At 35.9% G+C, this 22,841-nt stretch overlaps 1 protein-coding gene across 1 annotated transcript in view; it reads right to left on the reverse strand.

Annotated features, from left to right (window-relative positions):
- Positions 1 to 19,240: 19,240 nt before the first annotated feature.
- The window catches only part of LOC103274689 (olfactory receptor 2AK2-like), a 4,741-nt gene continuing 1,140 nt past the window's right edge, over positions 19,241 to 22,841 (reverse strand). The window contains 4 exon segments of the mRNA XM_021705961.1: positions 19,241 to 19,313; positions 19,315 to 19,478; positions 19,481 to 20,032; positions 21,895 to 21,943. Of these exon segments, the coding sequence (XP_021561636.1) occupies positions 19,241 to 19,313; positions 19,315 to 19,478; positions 19,481 to 20,032; positions 21,895 to 21,943 (838 nt within the window).

Here is a 22,841-nt window from a genome sequence, read left to right on the forward strand (position 1 = left end):
AACATTGCATTTTTTGCAAATTGAAATGTTGTAGCAACCCTGTGTCAGGAAAGTCTATTGGGCACATATTGGTAATTCTCCCAATGTTTCAAACTTTTTTATTGTTAGTATATCTTTTGTAATAACTTGTACCAGTGATCTTTTATGTTCCTAATTATGATTGCTTTGTTGAACCATGAACTGTGCTTCTATGAAATGGCAAATTTGATAAATGTAATGTGTATTATGACCAGCCATTCCCCCACTTCTATCCCTCTCCTTGGGACTCCTCCATTCCTTGAGACACATAATTGTTGAAATCAGGTCAATTAATAACCCTAATGGTCTCCAAGTGTTCAAGTAAAAGGAAGAATCACACATCTCTCAGTTAATATCAAAAGCTAGAAATGATGAAGCTTAGTGAGGAAGGCATGTCAAAGGCTAAGACAAGCCAAAAGCAAGACCTCCTGAGGCAAAGGGTTAACCAAGTTGTAAATACAAAGATAAAGTTTCTGAAGGAAATTTAAAGAGTTACTCCATTGAACACACAAATGATAAAACATAAAACATAAACAAACAAACAAACAAACAGCCTCATTGCTGATAAGAAGAAAAATTTAGTGGTCTGAATAGATAAAACTAGCTGCAGCATTCCATTAAGCCAAAACCTAATCTAGAGCAAGACCCTAATTCTTCAGTTCTATGAAGCCTGAGAGAAGGGAGCAAGCTGCAAAAGAAAAGTCTGAAACATGGGAATGCCAATTAGCGCAACCTCTTTGGAAAACAGTGTGGTGATTTCTAAAAGAACTAGACATTGACCTTCCCTATGACCCAGCAATCTCTCTACTGGGGATACACCCAGAGGAACTCAAATTATTTTTCAAAAAAGATACATGTACATACATGTTTATTGCAGCACTATTCAATAGTGCTGCAAACACAAAAACGTGAAACCAACAATGCTGACCATTAAAACTGGACTAGATAAAAAATGTGGTACATATACACAATGGAATATTATGCAACTATAAAGAAGGACAAACATATGGACTTCACAGCAACTTGGTTGGATTTAGACTCTATCATTCTCAGTGATCTATCACAGAAACAAAGAACAGAGAACCACATGTTCTCACTTATAAGTGGACCCTGCACATTTACCATAAGACTATATGAAAGGGATTGGCAGTAATGGAATACCACCAGACTGGTTGTTGGGGTACTCAGCATAAATAAGGGTACTTGATCTTAAACCAGGTTAAGTGAGGAATAAAGGGAGGCCCAAACTTTACCTGTACAATGACCACTTGTGTACCTAATCCTGAATTATACCCCATATCTTTAAAACAAAAAAAAAGAAAAGTCTGAAACTAGTGGAGGGTGACTCATGAGATTTAAGGAAAGAAACCATTTCTATAACATAAAAGTACAAGGTGAAGCAGCATGTGCTGGTATAGACACTGAGAAAGTTATTCAGAAGCTCCAGTCAAGATAATTGATGAATGAGGTTACACTAAATAAGAGATTTTCAGTGTAGACAAAACAGCCTTATATTTGAAGGAGCTGTCATCTTGGACTTCCATAGATAGAGAGGGAAAGTCAATGACTGGCCTCAAAATTTCAAAAGATAGGCTGACTCTCTTGTTAGGAACTCATATAGTTAGTGACTTTAAGTTGAAGCCAATGCCCAACTGGAGGACATTATGCTAAGTGAAATAAGCCTGGCACAGAGAAGTAAATTCTTACTCATAGGTGGGAGCACAGAAAGATGTTCTTACTCATAGGTAGGAGCAAAAAAAAAAAAATGTACTTACAAAGATAGAGAGGGTGACCTTCCCTACTTAATCCACTAGTTCAAATGCTAATCTCTTAAAGAAACACTCTTCTAGATGCACTCAGAAATAATATTTTACCAATAACTATCTAGGCATCACTTAACCCAGTACAGTTGACACAAGCAATTAATCATCACATATGCCTTGTAATTTTTTTTGTTGAAGCAAGACATGATATATGAAGTAATAGGAACTGAGTTTAAATACCTTTATTGTGAGGTTTTATGGTTATCCAGCTTGTAGCTGACCTGTGTTTAATGTGTGCTGTAGCTAAGTGTCAAGGACTTCAAATTCCTCTAGTGTTCATGCTTTTGTCTCCCTTTTGGTCTTTGGTTATCCTAGTAACTGTTTGTTAAATATAGTCTGTAGTTTGCAGTTTTTCAACTGTATTCCACTGTTTCTATGCTAGAGCCCTATTGATATGGTGGTAAGGTGTGGATGGAAATGCATTCTACACTCCTATGACTCAATCTCAGTCTTGCAGTGGGCCTGTGTTTGAATCGTGATTTTCACATGCGTGTCTTGACTTCCTCTACTCCTTAGGTGAGGGAAGAGGACTAGAAGAAACTGGAGTTGGGTGAATGCCCTTTGCTCAGATAAGCTCAGGCTCGGGTAATGTCTTTCCCCAAAGGGCTGGCCTTTGAGGTGGAGCACGTTCAGAGTTTATCTCACAAGTGACTTTTCTTCCTTGGCCACAGTCAGAGAAGGATCTTTTGTGTTATCAGGCAGACTTGGTATGGATTCTAGTCTCTATTCTACATGAAGTGCTGGTCCTTCACACCCAAGCACCATCCCTTCTAACACTGTGGTCCTTCGAAAGTTTTCACTTGAAATTTAGTCCAATGTCAGCCTCCAGCTAGCTGTTCAGCAGCTTCCATCGATTTGCCAGTATTTCCATTGGAATATCCCTCCTAGTTATGGATCCATTAGGCTCTGCTCCAGGTAAGCAGACCTCAGTTGAGATGCTCCATATTTGCTCCTCTCTTTAGATACAAGGGTAGAGATTTGTCCTGTGACTTCAATGAAAATCACATTTTCATTGAAAAATGAAAAATCAGTGACTTTTATTTTGCTCAGAGTTTTTCCTTTTGTAAAGATGGGAATGATCATTTCCAAATTTTTTACATTTGGGAGGTGAATACAGAAGTTGTCATTAATTTTCTAATGGTGCTTTCAAATAGCCTGCTTATTTTTTAAACTATGAGTTACTAATATTTTAAAATATAATTCACTTATTCTTTTTCATAACAGATCATTTCATGAGCAATATTCCCAGAGGTAGTCACCCCCTATAGATGTGAGATAGCTGTCACCATTTCTTTGGGATCATGAAGGGCAGCAATGCAATCAATGCACAGGTTACCTAAGGGATCAGAGCTGAAGGCAGAGGACATTTTCTCTGAGGACTGCAGGTGGAACAACAAATTGGTCTTGAACCACTAATAACACTAAGGTATTTAACCTTCTTTGTTCAGGAAGCCTCTGTGTTTCTAACATTAAAAGAAAAAAGAAATTATCTACAAAACTTCATAGCATTAATTTTGTCTATACTGTGTAAATAGAAGCGTTTTTCACAGAAAATATGTTTAAGAAAATCTGTTATGATTTCTTGAGGTGCCTAATATATGATGTTCTAAACTCATGAATATAATGAAAAACCTCAAAGAAGTCATGTATTGAAAACCATTTAAATTCCTATAAGCACATTTTTATTGACATGTACTTTTAAGGTAAAATAATCAGTTTAGCCTCCAATAGAAGCCAAAGTGCATTTAATGCTTTTAAGATACTGAGGCAGCATTTCATGCATAGATTAATTAATAAACTGATTTCATTTCACTTTCAAATAAGTGTGATACTCCAACCCCAGAGTTGAGCACAGCAACCTGTTATGTGTAATAATAAGTTATTACACACAGTATTGGAATATTCAATAATCTATTCTTAGTGTTGAAAATCTTTCCCAAAAGACTTTTTGAAAGTTGAAGAGGCCGGGCTCGGTGGCTCAGCCTGTAATCCCGCGCCTTTGGGAGGCTGAGGTGAGTGGATTGCCTGAGCCCGTGGGTTCGAGACCCGCCTGGGCAACTTGGCGAGACCTCATCTCTACAATAAATCAAAAAATTAGCCGGTCGTGGTAGCGCGCGCCTGTAATTCCAGCTACTCGGAAGGCTGAGGCGGAAGGATCGCCGGAGCCCAGCAGGCGAGGCTGCGGTGGCCGGGAGCGGCCACTGCACTCCAGTCTGGGTAACAGAGTGAGACTCCAACTCAAAAAAAAAAAAAAAAAAAAAAAAGAAAGTTGAAGAGAATGAGTATTAGTAGACATCTACAAGCAAACAATCATAATGATAGATGAACAGTTGCTTAACTATAAATATGTGCAGTTTTTCTCAGGATATATATTATTGCTTGTAGTATAATACTAAACAAACATATCTCCATGTTCCTGAGATAAAATTAGTAGACTTTCTAGATTATAAATGAGGAAAGTTGCTTTCAAATTAATTTATCTTAACTGATTTTCAATATTTTTGGGCTTCTAATTTTTTTTTATATATATACATACATATATTTTTTTGAGTTAGGGTCTCACTCAGTCGCCCAGACTGGAGTGCAGTGGCCACTCCCGGCCACCGCAGCCTCGACTTGCTGGGCTCTGGCCATCCTTCCGCCTCAGCCTTCCAAGTAGCTGGAACTACAGGCGCACACTATCACACCCGGCTAATTTTTGATTTATTGTAGAGATGAGGTTTTGCCAAGTTGCCCAGGCGGGTCTCGAACTCGCGGGCTCAGACAATCCACTCACCTCAGCCTCCCAAAGGCATGGGATTACAGGCTGAGCCACCAAGCCTGGTTTATTTTTTAATATTTTTATACTGTTCATAGCAAGCATAAATTATATACCAAACTATGAAAATCCTGTTTTTTCAAAGATAGATCTAACCATTTTGGAATTGGGTCAACTCCTTTACCTGTATGTACACTTGAGTGTACATACATTACAAAAATACCTAGTGAGTAATTTTTGAAGGTATCAGAAAGCATTTTGTAATAAATGTCACATTGGTTTTCTTGTAAAAATCCATTTTAATAAATCAGCCAATAGGTCAATGAATACAATAAAAGTATTCATTAACCCTCTCTGTGAGCAGAATTAATATGTGGCTGTTATGTTTTGATAGAGCTAAGAAATGAATACAAAATGCCTTTGAAATTTTTTGTTCTTAATTCTGCATTAATATTAATTAATTAATCAATATTAATGCAATTTTATTTTTATTATACTATGCATGCTTTGTTATCTTTGCATTACAGTTAAGGTTGAAAGACCACGTGAATTTTAGAGGAAGGTTGGGCTGGAGTAACAGAGGAGCCCTAGAAAGCACCCTTTCTTTGGCATGTTTTATATTAGAAAAGTTACTTAAGTTTCTTAAGACTCAATGTGCCATTTTATGTGCCATGATATTGAAATGCAGCTGGTTCAGCTGCAGGACTGTGATGCATCCATCCATCCATTCATCTCTCCAAGTGTTCAGTTCTTCATTCAACAGTTGCCTGCTGAACCCCGTATCAGTCTCTCTGGTGGGCCTGGTAGGTGAGAGCTGTTCATAACAGATGCTATTTATTTCACTGTGTCTTACAATGTTGAGAATTCACTGCAATAATGCATACCAAGATGCATTAAAAGTTACTAGACCTTTCCAAATATAGCTATAATAGCCATTTTACCTATATCACTTTTTAAAATTGATGTCATGTATTTTAATGTACTATAAATAATTTTTAAAAACTGTATGACTAGTATTTAAACTTAACGGCCTTTATATATTGTGCAGCACTTCCCCCCCAAAAAACACTTAGCTTGCAAGTCAACATAAAAATCCAGTCAGTTTGCATTCACCACATACTTGATCTGATCCTCAAAACAACCTGGACCCTGCTAAAGGAGAGAGAGAGGGAGGGAGGAGGGATAAGGGACACACACCCACACACTAGGTACCAGGTCCACTGCCTGGGGGAGAGAGGGCACGCTAGAAACCTGAACCTTATATTCATATAATTTACTTATGCAGTAGATCCCTGCATGAACCCCACAAAACTAAAAATAAATAGATAACACTTATCTTCAAGTGAACAAACAAACAAACAAAAACAATCTTATGGAAGTCTGCTTTCTGCTGTGCTATATAACTTCTGGAAATACTTTAATTTTTGAACAAAACCCAGAAGGAAAGAAAAAGAAAGGGAGAAATGCAACCCCTGTGATATTTCTACTGAGATACAATCAGTGGATACAATAATTCAGATTTCAGCTCAAACAGAAATTAAATGTCCATTGTATAACCTATTCTGTACTGTGTACCTAATTGTCACACATTAAGTTCCCCTCAACTTGGAGACTCAGTTGTAGCCATATAAAATTATCTACATAAACAGTTGGACTTCCATATTCCTTCCTCCCCACTGAGTTTGTTGATTTAACTGAATTAATTAAAGCACAGATCAAAACAGGAATCTTCAAGAATAGCACTTACATTATTTCTTCTCATTTTTTAAAAACATATTTTTGTAGGAGAATTTTTTTTTCAGCTGTGAAACATATTGGAATTCTGAAGGCACCTGGACTTCATATGAGATATTTAATTGATGACAGGTGGACCTTTATTCTAGCGCTGGCTTTTTCTCTAACTTTTTCTATACTTGCTCATTCAACTTACTGATAAATTGAGTAAGCAATTCATCCAGCTATTAATGAATGATTGAATTAATAATTCATTCCTCTAGATTAAGAGACCATTAACTAAAAGGGATGTTTACTATAAATGTGGGAGAATTTCAATTTCTAGAACTTTAAATAAAAGAAAAACATTTTGAAAGTATATGGTAAACGTAACAGTGACTATGACCCCCTCTCCAGTGGAGGCAAGTATCACATTCTGATGGTCTCTAAGATTCCTCAGTAAAGTCTAGTAAAAGGTAGACATTTATTTACTAAAACTAAAAGCTGAAGGGCAGAGGGACATTGATTTAAGAGGTTGGAAAGTGTGCGTGATTTAATTTGGTGGAATCATCTATAGATTGTAAACTAATGCACTTTGAAACTGTCTCCAAAGTTACAAATAAGTACGAGAGAATGGCATGGCAGAACAACCAGATGTCAGGGAGTGACTTTATCCTCTTGGACCGCCATGGACGCTGGGCTCCCTGGTTTCTCTTCGTCCCACCATGCTAGCACTGCTGCTGGCCCAGCTAGACAACACCACAGTTACCATCCTCATCCAGATGGACACACTTCTCCACAGCCCCATGTATTTTCTACTCAACCAGCTATCCCTTATGGATCTGTTGTATATCTCCATTTTTGTCCCCAAAATGGCCCTGAACTTTCTTTCTGGAGACCATCGCATCTCCTTCATGACCCTGGTGGCAGCAGAGTGCCTGCTGCTGTCCTTCATGGCCTGCGACCCTTACGTGGCCATCTGTCAACCCCTGCACTACCCGGTGCTCATGCACCCAACTTGTCTGCTCTCTCATGGTGCTGGTGTCCTGGCTGAGTGCGCTGCTCAATGCCTTGGTTCACGTGGTGTACACTCTCACGCCCCCGTACTGCACCTCCCGTGAAATACATCATTTCTTCGGTGAGATCCCAGCCCTACTGAAACTAGTCTGTGAAGACACTTCCCAATATGAAAAGGGTTTTTTTGTCAGTGGTGTTATTTTCCTCCTTCCTCCCATCTCAGTCATTGTGACCTCTTATGGAAGCATACTGTCCACTGTGCAGGGCATAGGCTCAAGTTTGGGGCTCAGGAAATCCTTGGCCACTGGCTCTTCGCACATGCCAGTGTTGTCGCTATTCTTTGGGGCTGCCATTATTAAGTACCTTCTGCCAAAGTCCTGCCACTCCCCTGAGCGGGATGAAGCAGTCTTTGTCTTCTACACCATCCTAACACCAATGCTCAACCCTCTCATCTACAGATCTACAGTCTAAGAAACAAAGATGTCATTGGAGCTCTCAAGAGGATTCTCAGAAAAGGAGGAATGTAATGTTTTCTGGTTTCCAATGAAAATCTAAAAAAAAAAAAGAAAAGAAAAGAAAAGAAAATCTCAAACAATGGAAAGCATGCATTGAGAGAGACATAGTCATATGCATTTCACTGTAGGAGCCAGATATTTTGAGGAACAGAGAATAGACAAAATAATCCTGTATGTAAAGTTGATATGTAAATTGGTTTCTTCCTTTTATTTATCTGTGTCTTTGTACTCGAAGATACCCTAAATAGCATCTGGTTATTTAAGTACTATATCAAATGTACTTTTATTATTGCTTTGCAATCATCTTATTTGTTCATATTTTTTATTTTTTATTTTCTTTTCAAATTTGTGTTTAATTGACAAATAATCAGTGTGTATATTTGTAGAGTCCAATATGATGTTTTTATCTGTATACACTATAGAAAGATTTACTAAAGCTAATTAACATAATCAACATCTTAACAATTTATTATTTTTTCTTGTGAGAATGATAAAAACATATTCAATAGCCGGGCTTGGTGGCTCAGCCTGTAACGCCAGTGCTTTGGGAGGCTGAGGTGAGTGGATTGCCTGAGCCCGTGGGTTCGAGACCTGCCTGGGCAACTTGGTGAGACCTCATCTCTACAATAAATCAAAAAAATTAGCCGGGTGTGGTAGCGAGTGCCTGTAGTTCCAGCTACTTGGAAGACTGAGGTGGAAGGATCGCCGGAGCCCAGCAGGTCAAAGCTGCAGTGGCCGGGAGTGGCCATTGCACTCCAGTCTGGGTGACAGAGTGAGACTCCAACTCAAAAAAAAAAAAGAAATATATATATATATATGTTCAATTAGTAATTTTGAGATATACATCCATTATTATTCACTGTAATCACCATGCAGTGCAAGAGAACTCTAAAAGTTATTCCACCAGTCTATCTTTGATAGGATTCTAAAGGCACAGGCAACTAAAGTGAAAATAGAAAAATGAGAGTACTTCAAACTACAAAAGCTTCTGCACAGCAAAGGAAATAACAGAGTAAAGAGAAAACCCACATGCTGGAAGAAGGTATCTGTAAATCATTACTATGATAGGAGACTAATATCCAAAATATATGAGAAACTCTAGCAACACAATAGAAAGAAAACAAATAAATCAATTAAAAATGTGCAAAAGGCCTGAATAGATATTTCCCCCCAAAAGATAAATGAATGGTCAACAGGTATATGAAAAAATGTTCAATTATCAGGGAAATTAAAACCAGAGTGAGCTACCAATTCACACCTGTTAAATGACTATTACCAAAATGGATGATAAGTGTTGGCAAGGATGTAGAGAAAAGTGAATGCTTGTACACTGTTGTTGGAAATGTAAATTAGGACAGCCATTTTGGAAAATAGTATGGAAGTTTCTCAAAGACTAAAAACTGTCTTATGGTTCAGGAATCCCATTTCTGGGTGCATAATTGAATTGAAATCTGTGTGTCAATGATACGTCTGCACTTTCATGTTTATTTCAGAATTATTTAAAATGACTAAGATATGGAAATAACCTAAGTGTTCAACAACAGATGAATTGATAAAGAAAATTATATATATATACACACACACACACACGCATATATACACACACATATATACACATACATAGAGTAAAATACTATTATTTCTCAATATAACAGTATTATTTATAAAAGAAACTACAATTCTGTCATTTGAAGCAACATTGATGGAACAGGAAGACATTATACACAGGAAGACAAATGCTGCATGATGTCACATAGGAAGAATATAAAAAATCAATCTCATGTGAACAGAGAGCAGAAAGGTGGTTAACAGAGACAATAGGAGAGACAGATGGATAGAAAGACAGATGTTGATAAAGAGGTACAAGTTCAAGTTTGTTCATTTAAAAAAATTCATGTCTCTGAGTAGAAGAATTTTAAATCCTTAAATTATTATCTCTGTTAAGAATTTAAGCCAGGCTCGGTGGCTCAGCTTGCAATCCCGTGCCTTTGGGAGGCTGAGGTGAGTGGATTGCCTGAGCCCATGGGTTCGAGACCTGCCTGGGCAGCGAGACCTCATCTCTACAATAAATAAAAAATCAGCCGGGCGTGGTAGCACATGCCTGTAATTCCAGCTACTTGGAAGGCTGAGGCGGAAGGATAGCCAGAGCCCAGCAGGTCGAGGCTGCGGGAGCCGGGAGCGGCCACTGCACTCCAGTCTGGGTGACAGAGTGAGACTCCAACTAAAAAAAAAAAAAAAAAAAAAGAAAATTAGAAATCTTCTAAAACTATACTACAAATGATATAATAATGACTATTTTAAAGTATTTAATTTTTCTATATTTTAAGTTATTTTCAAAGGTAATCTTAACCCTGATTTTTGACGTGAAATCAGTTAACTAAAATGTACTGATGCGTGTATTGTTCTTAATACATATTAATTGTTCTTTTTTGCTTAACTTACTTTGAAACCAATGCTTCACCTATCATATACTTGCTGTATAACTCAATATTTGTTGTGTTCTATAAATTTGGGGAATGATGTGTAATTTTTACCTTCTGAGTATACAATTATAATATGCCTATTACTTTTACTTCATTTGAATTTTTATCTTTATATATTTGCTTAATATTTACTTCTGACGTTTTCCCATATGTTATGACTTCTTCATTTCCCCAACCTATTTACAGTTTTCTGTTTTGTATCTTTCTGTTACTAATCTTACTACTTGTTATAATCATAGCTTTATCACAATATGTCAGTTCCATACTATCATTCCCTGTAAGATATTAGATGAGACTACCAATATTACCTTCTTGATGATTTAGATGCTTTTTTCTTGCTGGTGGCATATCCTCTGATTGTCTCCAGAACTGAAAATATTGACCCAGAACACAGTAGCAGGTTGTGATATAATATTTAGACTTAACTCACATTAGGTTGTTATTGGTGAAAGAGTAATGAGAAGAAAATACACTTATCTATTTAGAGATGATTAAGGTCAGTAATTGGTTATAAAATGCATATCATTTATCAGGCCCCGAACAAGTGATGATGATGCCATAGTGACTTTTTTTCATCTCCAGACACTAAAAGAGGTAATTTATTCACCCCTTTCAGTTAATAATAAGAAAGCTAAAATCTGCATCCTTTAAAGGTTTTTTTGTGATGTATTATTTATTTTTATCTGTATAAAAACTGGTAACAAGTAGATATTTCTTTATATTAACAGGTTAAAAAGATACCTGGATGTTTGTAATTATTCTCAAGTACTATTTTGAATTAATATATCATTTATGTTAATTTATGTGATGAATTATATTATTTAATAGTATTTATTTTAGTGCTGTTGTATTCTGATGAAGATGCTACCTTTTTTTCATATGTGGTAAATGCATTTTCACAATCTTTTAAAAGACATAGTCAAATCTGCTTACTGTTTACATAAAGATTTCCTCCTTAACTATACATAGACTTAGAAAATTCATCTCCAGCAAATATTTTGACAAATATCTTCTGCAACTTTTAATATATTTTATGTTTGATATTCATGTAGGCTAATTTTTTCATTTGAAGTTTATTTCATCATCATTACATGAAGTTAGAGTTTACATTGTTAGTTCAAAATTATTATGCACTTATTAGATAAGCCATCCACATCACATTAATGATTTACATCATTATAAAGAAGGACAAATTATATTTACTTTAATTGATGAAGTCCTAATTTACCCCAAAAATACTGCCAGAAGGCATGACAGCAATGACAGCAGAAAAAATGTAGTAATTAATTTTCAAATATAAAATAAATTATTTAAAATGAGAACTAGCAAAGTGAGAGCAAATACATATATAAATGTGTGTGTGTGTGTGTGTGTGTGTGTGTGTGTGTGTGTGTGTGTAGTTTATTAGTTTAGTTTTGTTTTGAGTTGAGATCTCACTTTGTCATGCAGACTGAAGTGCAGCGGCACCATCACAGCTCACCACAGTTTTGAACTCCTGGGTTAGAACCACTCTCCTGCCTCAGCATCCCAAGTAGCTGGGACTATAGGTGCACACCTCCACACCCAGCTAATTTTTGTTTTTTACTTTTTGTGGTGACGAGGTCTTACTATGTTGTCTTGAACTCTTGGCCTCAAGAGCTCCTCCTACGTATGCCTTCCAAAGTGTTGGCATCACAGGCATGAGCCACTGCACCTGGTGAGAGCAAAATATATTGATACAACACAAAAGAACAAGTTTCAATGGACATGTAAAACAACATTTTGTGAATGTAATCTGAATCCATTTGTGTGCTGCCCTTTTGACTAATTATGCTCAGTATTTATAGTACATAAAATGTTTCTCCAGTTACTTTCTTGAAACCCTCTTGACTTATTAATCCTCATACTGACCATCAGGGGGTTCAACATAGGGATGAGGATGGTATAAAAAGTGGAGACCGGCTGGGCTCAGTGGCTCAGCCTGTAATCCAGCACTTTGGAAGGCTGAGGCGAGTGGATTGCCTGAGCCTGCAGGTTCGAGACCCACCTGGGAAATTTGGCGAGACCTCGTCTCCACAATAAATCAAAAACTAGCCAGATGTGGTAGTGTTAACCTGTATTTACGGCTACTTGGAAGAAGGTTGAGGTGGAAGGATCCCCAGAGCCCAGCAGGTCAAGGCTGTGGTGGCCGGAGGCGTGCCATGCACTCCAGCCTGGGTTACAGAGTGAGACTCCAACTCAAAAAAAAAAAAAAAAGTGGAGACCATCTTGTCAGTGTCCACTGAAAGGCAGGATTTGGGCCTCATGTTCACATCGTCATGCTGTGGCACAGCCCCATGGCAGCCAGGTGGGAGAAGCAGGTGGGAAAGGCTTTCCTCTGGGCCACAGCAGAGCACATTTGAAGTACAGCAACCAGGTGAGACAGACCAAGGCCAAAATGAGAGACAAGGGGATCAAGAGCATCAGGACACAGCAGACATACACTGAAAACTAGAAAACTCTGGCATCAGCCCACACAAAGTATACCAGAAGTGCTTGATTTCCCCTGAGTGACCATAAAGGAACCTCAGAGATACTCCAGCCTGCATCAGTACCTCGACCCCTCCCAGAAGCCAGTAACCTGCTGTCATGTGCAAGCAGAGCTTCTGATGCATGAAGAATTGGCAACGTGGTGTGTATCAATGGCCATAAAGGTCATAGGACATGGTTGCTAAGAAGACCAAGGTGATAAACAGGAAGATATGGACTCCACAGACAGCAGGAGAGATGGACCTAGTGCTCATCAGACTGTTGGCTGCTGTTTGGGGAATGATAGTGGGGACCAGCATCATGTCCATGAGAGAGAGCTGGCTAAGCAGGAAACACATGGGCATGTGCTGTCTGGGATCTCCACAGATGAGAAGGATCCTGAGGACCTTGTTCCTCCAGGAGGCCATTAAGATCAAGAGCACCATGGAAAAGAAGGCTGTGCCTAGTGTGGTTAAAGAGCTCTAGAAGAATGAAGTTTGTCCCCATGGTACCATTAGCATTATCTAGCATTATCCATGGCTCTAGTCATGTCTGGAAGACAGAAGAACGATTAAGAATGACATCTGCTAAAATGGAAGCTTGGGCATTTTCTTTTTAAAAAAACTTGTTCAAACGACATAGAAAATTTTAGAGAAACTAATTAGTACTTGGAAAACTAATTCTTACTTTAATTTCTCACTTCCCAACAAGATGATTGCCTTAGCATCCTATCATCCATCTTTGCTGCTATTAAACATTATTTTTGTCAACTGAAGTGTATAATGTATCTATATGCCTAAATCTATATATTAGAAATAACATTTTAATTTTTTTGAATATTTTGCAATGTTCTATGCATTATGGTGTTAGGCAATATTAATATGCAATCCCAGGTTTCTACCTCTGTATTGAGGTATTTTACTTAATGCTGGCATGATATATTACAATATGACTTTTCCTAGTTTCTCTTATACTAAAAGAATTTCATAAAATTTCCTTTAATGTCACGATGAATTAATTTTTAAATGCTAATAATTCTAAGAAAACAAAGCACAATGTGGAAATACCAAAATTCACTTTGCTGGAAAAAACACAAAACAACAAATTTGCTAGGCATCTCATTCCCTACCTGTGAGCAGCCCATGCTTTCACTCCATCAGGCTTTTGCAGCCACAGGCCTTCTTCATAGCACATCCGCCTCATGTTACCATACTCATCTTCTTGATCATAGGGATGGTTTCTCAGCTTACTTTCCTCTCAAAGACTAACACGTATGCTTCACATATACTAAAAGAATGACACTGAAAAGTCAGTATGCTCACTCTTAAAAAAGTAATACTTTCACAGCTGAACATAATCTAAGGAAAAATAATGAAATGATGTTACCTACAGGTATTCACATTTTATCACCAGTCAACCCCTCATTAATAATAGAGGGCAAAAACTAACTAGTTAGTCAATATTATCTCAAATAAACTTGTTCACAAAAAATTGATCTTAGATCCAGCACCACATGAAATTTTTCTATTTTAGAGCAATTGAATTCCTAACTTTTAGACTGCTGATTTTTCTTTAAATTCTTGTATGTCAGGGTGCACGAATTACTACCAATCATAACCAAGTAAAAATGTTTGAAATTTATGTGTTCCCTATGATATGGAAGTAGAAAATATTTTAATTTATCCATTGACCTCTTGGATATTTTCTGTGAACATTTCTTGTTTATGTTTTCTAACAGATTGCTTAAATTTTCTGAATTTTGAAAAATAGTTTCTATTTTTTTATTTATATACACTATTCTCTTTTATTATTTAGATACACTGCAAATATCTTCTCCCACCTTCTTTATATATTTAAGTTTTTACATTTTGAACAAAGGTTTTATATTTCATATTGCACATATTTGAGGCATTTATATGTTATTATTTGTTATACATCAATATGTTGACTTTATTAATAAATTTTCTTGTATGTAACAGAATTGGGATAGTATTAGTAGTTATTAATACATAAATTGTTTGGCTCTATGATCATAATAAGTATGGTATTATTTTTGTACTATCAATGTGTCTATGGCTATCAAATATATTAATCTTACAAAGGCATTGCTTAGAGTAGTCTTTTAATTTCATAGCAAAGATAGACAAATCTATGTCTTTATGGAATCACTGAATCACAGCAATGAAATGTAAACTTCCTCCATATAAGTCAGCCACAGTTAGGCTGAGAATAGACATATGCTTTACAGACTGCTTAAATAACATATAAACTGGGAGATAAAACACAAAAGTCCTATCCAAACTTGTGAGATTTGGGGCAGGTTACCTCCACCCTTGAGGGGTCAGTCTCCTTGTTTCTAAACTTAAGGAAATCACAGGGTATTTTTAGACTGTCTTCCAGTAATGATTTCATTTGCTTCCATTGGGTTCACTTTGAGTTTTATGGATGAATTGAGAACCAACAATGCCTGTGCTAAAACCAGCTTTCCAACATCATAATCAGATAACAATATACTTTAATGGTTTTGAACTGCCTTTGTGGATTTACAATTGAATAATACATATTTGAAAATATTTTAAAAATAATCATTGAGATATCATATATTTCATTCACTTAACAAGTAACTCTATATAATATATTCAAATGAAATGTCACATGAAATATTTGTATGTTTCACAATTAACCAGCAGAAATTCTAAAGTCAAGAAAGTTATGTAACTCATATAATAACACACAGTTTAAAACTGCAGAAGTGGTAGCATTATTTGTCTTCCTGTTTCTTAATAAATAGAATTATCTCATTAATTTTATGAGCATAGAAGTAAACATTTAAGGATTGGCTTTCTTGAGCTGATTAGTAGCTAAATAAAATCAGGCAACTGAAATCTCTCTAAATTTCATGTTCTTTAGTGCAAAATTGGATGACATAATAGTATCTGTCTTTTTTTAGAATAATTTGATTACAAGAAAAATGCATATGTGTATAAAATTATGACACAATAATTGTAACATAAATCTGTTTACACAGATTAGCTATGATTTTATTTTTACTATAATTACTCTTAGCCACAAACAGATTTTTCCCAGTCAGAGATTTTGGAAAGAAAATTAATATGTATTTCAGGACTGACATCTTATATAATTCTACCTTTTTTAAAATCAAAGGGATATCTTCAGAGACAATGTTTCCAATATCTGTCTGTATTGGACTCTGCACTCCATTCACTTTTTATACATTTTTTTTTTAACATAGAGCAAGCACACTTGACCTTGGGGTAAATGTAATCTTTAGGTATAGTTTTTAAAAATATTAATTTAAAAATCATATATATTTAATATTCAACTAATTATAACAATTTTATAATTGCAATTTATTGTGGAGTTTGCCATACATACAAAATTTCTTGCATTCTTGAAAATATTTTAGAAGTAAAATAAAGGACGAAATCTTATAATGTGATCTTTCTTGTCTAAAGGCCATTGTACTTAAGTGAATTCAATTCTATGTAATTCTACAAGATCAAAGTGCATGACAGGTTACAAAGTCAAGAGAATAAAGCATAACTATGGTAATATAATATATTGGATCATGACTGAGTCTGGAAATATTCTTGGAAAAAAGAGGCAGGAGAAAAGCAGTCCAGTCCCCCTAAAAGGCACATGGCAGAAGTGCCTTGGTGAGCACATGAGCGTGTGTGTGTGTGTGTGTGTGTGTGTGTGTGTGTGTGTGTGTGTGTGTATGTGTGTGTGTGTATGTGCTTGTGTGCACTTGCAAGTTTATGTATGTGTATATGTGTGTGCAATGAATGCTGTAGTGTAGGGGGAAAGAGTAGAGTCAATAGATTCTCTTGTTTTTCCTTATTCTATTTTCTACTGCTACCTGCCATAATTTTCCTCTCAGATGTTCTAAGCGTTGACTCTTCCCTTCTGCAAGAATAAAAGAAAAAACAGGAATTTCTCTCCTGTTAATATCTTATTAAATATTAGTTAAGCTAGATTACCAGGTTTTCTTAAAGAATCTTGATTAAGGAAATAAGGAAATAGAGACTTTCTTTCCTGCTAACATATTACAAAATATTAATTAAAAGTTAATTGAAAACAGAGAAGAATATATTTAGATGTTACTTAACTGCATCTAAAATATAAACTGACATTAGAAGATTTCTGTGTGTTGATGACATTTCTAAATCTGCTAGAAATCTCCATTCCTCCAGAGACTTAGTTCTCTCTAAGATCTGTTTTGCAAGGTATAGAGCACTCTGATTCCTGACTTTCCTAGAACTCTAAAGAAGAGAAAAAATATCTGTTAATAACAAATAGATTGTTTTCTCACACGTGTCTTTAGAAATCTGAAGTTACTACTTGGTCTGTGATTCATTATCTCCAAGTTCTTACCTTCCTCCCCGCTAGCCCCAGCAAGTGATGAGGGGTTGTTAAGACTGTTTTTTCTCCCAATAGGCACATCACTTGTGCACACACAATGGCTCACATAATCTGGGTCTCTCTCCCTAGCACTGTAGCCTCTGCATTAGCTCACACTACTTAACATACATAGTTATTTTTTATTTCACTTTAACATTAATAGTCCTTTTAAGAGCACTTGGCTTCTGTCTGGGTTATGCTTTAAAATGTCTACTCTTTGTAAGACTCAGATGACATACACCTCCTACACACTATCATTCCAGTCATTCATCCTTATGTATGGTCCTTCCCTTATAATAAGTTTGTCATGCTGTCAAATCATTTGGTGTTCCTGAGGTGGTGGATTCTTATAATACTATTATTGCTTCAACAATGTAAAAAACACTAAAAAATGTGTTAACCAGTAATAATAATTTATATTAGAAGGGAGCTTTTTCCCATTGCATTAAACTGCTAATGCACAATAAAGTCATTAATTTGGGGAGCTCTGAGAATTGGCTAATATGAGTCCATGTAAGGATGGGTTTGTTTATTTATTTATTTATTTATTTATTTATTTATTTTAAGTTGGAGTGTCACTCTGTCACCCAGACTGGAGTGCAGTGGCCGCTCCCGGTCACCGCAGCCTCGACCTGCTGGGCTCCAGCGATCCTCCCGCCTCAGCCTTCCTTGCTGGACCTACAGGCGCGCACTACCACGCCCGGCTGATTTTTGATTTATTGTAGAGATGAGGTTTTGCTGCCCAGGCAGGTCTCGAACCCGCGGGCTCAGGCAATCCACTCACCTCAGCCTCCCAAAGGCACGGGATTACAGGCTGAGCCACCGAGCCCGGTTGATGGGTGTATTTATTAACGGATTGTCCTCGAAAAAGTTTTTAACTACCATGGGCCCAGGTCTATATCATGAAAGTAATAATGGGATTTGTTCAAACTACTAAGTTTTTAAAAAATATGTTTGTGTGTGTTAACTACAAAATGTGTTTTCTAAGCTTTGCATAGTGCTTGCTTCATGGAAGGTATTTAGGATGTGATAATTTTAGCCTAGTGAGTGTTTTAAAAAAATAACTAAGAAACAATCCTGTTAAATGACAAAGTGCCACAGTACAATTCACTGTAATCAGTTAATCTTGTTTTGTGTAATCCTTTGTAGTACATTTAATTTTTTAAATTGAAGTATTAGCATTGAAAAATACACTGTATATAAGTGGTACAGTAAAATGAAAACATCATAGTAAGAATAATTAACCCTCCAAAACAATGCACAAATGGCAACAAATGGTTTAGGTAAAGAAATGGACTATTCTTCACCAGAAAAATGTTGTCCCTGCTATCCAGAGGTGGCTAGGTATTTTCAATTAGGCCTTAGTATTGCTAGAAGTTAGGCTTGGTGTTCTACTCTTGAGTACACACCATGTCACAGAATGTTAAAGAAGTAGGGAGAAAAATGGCTCACTAAGGATATCCATGTCCTAATCTCTGAGAACTGTCATATGTTAGTTTATATGGCAAAAAGAAATTAAGGTTGCAGAAGAAATTAAGGTTGTTAATCAGAAAGACGTTTCTATCAGTTTTTGTTTTTATGTAATCCTACAAAACCAGTTCCTCTAACAATGTCACACACATAGTTAAAGCATTGAAACATTTGTTGAGTGAATTTATGGATGAGTGGATTATGCACTTTTTGCTATATTAACTTTGTTCACTATATAGATTATCCTAATGCTAAATGTTTTAGTAAATTTTATTTCCTATTAATTGCATATCAGAATATTAAAGAAAAGAATTACAGACATTAATGCCATGAGAACTTTGAGTAGAACATTAGACAAGTTTGAATTCTCTTGCTTTAGAACTTAAACAAGTTTGATTTGCATGCACATTGTTTCTCAGACTTCTACACAGAAAATTATCTTTACATCTTTCCAGGTAGTATTCAGAAGCAGCAATTAAAATTTTAATCCTCAATCAAAATTTCTACATGTCAGATTTTCTGAACCAATATCCTTTATCTCAGCAGTCTCTTCACAGTTCCCATAACCTTCTTATTCCACAAAGTGTAGATAAATGGATTCAGGAGAGCTGTAAAATACTGCCACTGTCCTATCCTGTGAAGAAGACTGCAAAGAGTGTGCCCTTGTGTAGGTAAAAAGACCTGTCACATAGAATAAACTTGCCACAATCTGGTGGGAGGAACAAATGAAAACAGCTTTAGTTTGCCCTTTAACTGAGCTCATCTGGAATATATCACAGTAAGCACTCGAGCAGAGGAAGCTAGAATGGTCATGAATGACAGCAGCAGAATAGTAAGTCCACTCAAGAGGATGGTATACTCATACCGGGAGGTGTCCTTACACACCAATAGCAATAAGGATGGAACTTCAGAGAAAAAGTGGTTAATGGGCCGAGATCTACAAAATGGAAGCTGAAATACATATAGTGTAGGTACTAAAGAGTTGATAGAACTACTGGTCCATGCACAAGCAACCAGGAAGCAGCAAGTCGTCTTGTTCATAAGAGTTGGGTAATGTAAGGGATGGCAGATGGCTGCATAGCGATCATAAGACATGAAACTGAGAAGAAGGGCTTCAGTTCCACCAAGGGCCAGGAACACAGATGTTTGAGTCTCACAGCCCAAAGATGTAATGGTCTTACTGTTGGACAGAAAGTTAGCTGCCATCTTGGGCACAGTGGTGGAGATGTACATCATGTCAATGATGGAGAGCTGACTGAGTAGAAAGCACATTTGAGTGTGGAGCTTGGTGTCCAGTCGAATGAGGAGAGTAAGCACAATATTCTCCTATGGCTCTCACCATTACCTACACATATTTTGAATACTTAGTGTATACATTTACATTGATTTTTGAATTATGCTTTTACTAATATTCCTCGCTATAGAATGATATAAAGAAGCTGGGTAACTCATTACACAAGATAAGAATTTCAAAAAAATGCTTAAAGCTGGAAGCTATGGATAAAAAAATATGCTATCTACTAAATACAGTCATGGTACATAATTATTTAAATGAGATACATACCTTTAAACAGTATGTCTGAAACTAGTTTTGTGATTTTTTGGATTTAATTATAGTAAATTTTTGGTGGGAACACAATGTCTTCTGATTTACTTCGTTAATTGCTTCACTAAACAGCGATTTAATAGTTGAGTGATTGGTACCTGAATGAGCCTTGTTGCCTCCACCAAGCCGTGTCTTTGAAATTGAAAATTAAGATACCACCTTGAAAGCATATCTTTTCTTCTAGATAAGAAACAAAACACAAAATGGAGATTTTCTTTTATTTTGTGAGATAATTAATTTAAAAATCATCTCGTTCATTCCACTTGGGGGTTGTAATTAGAAAGTCACAGCAATTCCTTTTTCAAGTAAGTTTTAAGCAAACATTATTTGTTGATTATCTATATCAAAATCTTATGAAAGCTGAATGACATATATTTAAAATAATAAAGCTTTGTAAGGTGAGACTTTGGAAAAAGAAATCCTAACCTTTAAGATCTATAATTTGAAGCACATTTTAGGAACTGTTATTACACCATGAGTGTCTAAGATTTTTTTTTATTCAGACAATGAGACTTCAGTCATTGAGCATAAAACACTCAGTGAAAAGCATAATTTAAACAGAAAGTCATCAGTTTCTCATTCTTTTTAAGACTTGTAAAGTCTCAGATTAAATGGGCTGACTGCCTAATCAAGGTGGAACATTATATTCTTTGTCTAAAAGACATTCTTGGAATTCTAGTCCAGAATTAACCAGTTGTATACTAGCAAGTGATACTTTATTAGAACCAGTATATTTATTTCAAAAAGAAGATAAAATCAAGTTAAGGATGAATGCCTAAATGATATGTGTTCACATAAAAACTAATCAGATTTTTTATTGATAAGTTTATAGAAATATTTTATCTTATTTTACATTTTAAAAATATGTAGTTAAGACTATCTACATTATTAACCAACTGATATATAATTTTTATATAAAATAAAAATAATGTTCTAAGGAATTATTGACCCAAGAGATGGTCTGTATTAAAATATTCTTCCAAAGAACAAAAATCTTGAAAAGTTTGTCATGATATTGTAAGTAAAAAACTCACAACACTGAAAGTCTGCAGTTACAAATACAGCTGTTGTTACCACTAACAGTTAATTGTACCTAAGATCATAGAGAGGAAGATAGATAATGATATATGATTCTCTGGTCTTGTTATATTGCAACCAGGTTTATTTAATGTGGGAAAATAAAAATGAGGTTGAATTATAACCAATCTCCCTACAAAATCCATTTGTAAAATAAGGCAACTCATTTACTCAAATAAAAGAACAAAAAAAGTGCAATAACTTAGGAGGCATAGTGATATAAGGTAGGAACACAATAAAATGGAGAGGAAAAACACACAGGCAAACTCTACCTATACTTAACTGAGATACAAGTTCTAATTAAATGATTATCAATCTCTTATTCATTTTCCCTCAATATAATGTTTGCTATTCTGTAATTGGGGATACTTTGGTTCACCTTTCTGTAAGATACTTTATAATAATTTCCACAGAAAGAAAACTCCAGTTCAGACAACATTTAATTTGAGTTTTTGAAGGAAATCACTGGTGGGGATATTTTTAGAATACCTAAGAACAAGCCTACCTTTTGAGAATCCTGAAACACATGCTGTTTTCGAGGCTTTCCTGCTTTCCTTAAGAAAAAAATAAAAATCCAAAATCAAAATGTGGCCATGGAAGAGGTTTTAACTCAAGAGAACCTGAAGATTAAGTTTCTTTAGCCTCACATCTACCTCTGAATTGAGGTCTAATATATATTAACCATCTTTGTCAATTTTTGTATTTGTTATTTTCATTTGCTACAGTGTGAGAAAAATATTTTATTATGTTACAATGACAATAAACTATTTACACCGGAAATGAGAAAATTAACGTGAAATGCTACCTGTGGTATAAAAACAGAAGTATCCCTTTATACATTGGGTAAGAAAGTGAAAGTGGAGTGTGGTGGTGAAGGGGAATTGGGCAGGATAGCTTAATCCTCTCTGAGTAGAAGGACCAGAAACCCATTGCTTGGTTTTTTACTGAGAGGTCTATTCCACCTCTCTGTTTTGTTCGTTAATAGCACCTACCATTGATGGGGATTTTTGAGAAGTAATTAGTATAGGCAAATAGCTCATAATATTGCCAGACATGAAACAAGTCCTCATTAAAACCACAAATGTAAACAAAAGCAGGTTTAAAAGGAAAATATATTTACATGATACTTTACTCTGTCTAAAATGTAAAACCTTAACATTAAAATATTTCTGTGTATTGTCTGACTTCAGAATCTGTTGTAAATCTGTCCTCCAGAAACTTAGCTCTCTCTAGGATCTGTTTTGCAGGTAGTAGAGCACTCTGATTCTTGACCTTCTTGCCAGGGCTTTAATGAAGAGAAAATATATCAGTTCATAAACAATTTTTTCCTCACACATGTCTTCAGAAATTAGTGGGAGTGTAAACTAGTGCAACCTCTGTGGAAAGGAGTGTGGCGATTCCTAAAAGCTCTAAAAATTGACCTTCCATATGACCCTGCAATCACCCTACTGG

This window comes from Carlito syrichta, unplaced genomic scaffold (genome assembly GCF_000164805.1).
Source record: "Carlito syrichta isolate Samal-C Ts95f unplaced genomic scaffold, Tarsius_syrichta-2.0.1 Scaffold314856, whole genome shotgun sequence".
In the NCBI taxonomy this organism is placed as follows: domain Eukaryota; kingdom Metazoa; phylum Chordata; class Mammalia; order Primates; family Tarsiidae; genus Carlito; species Carlito syrichta.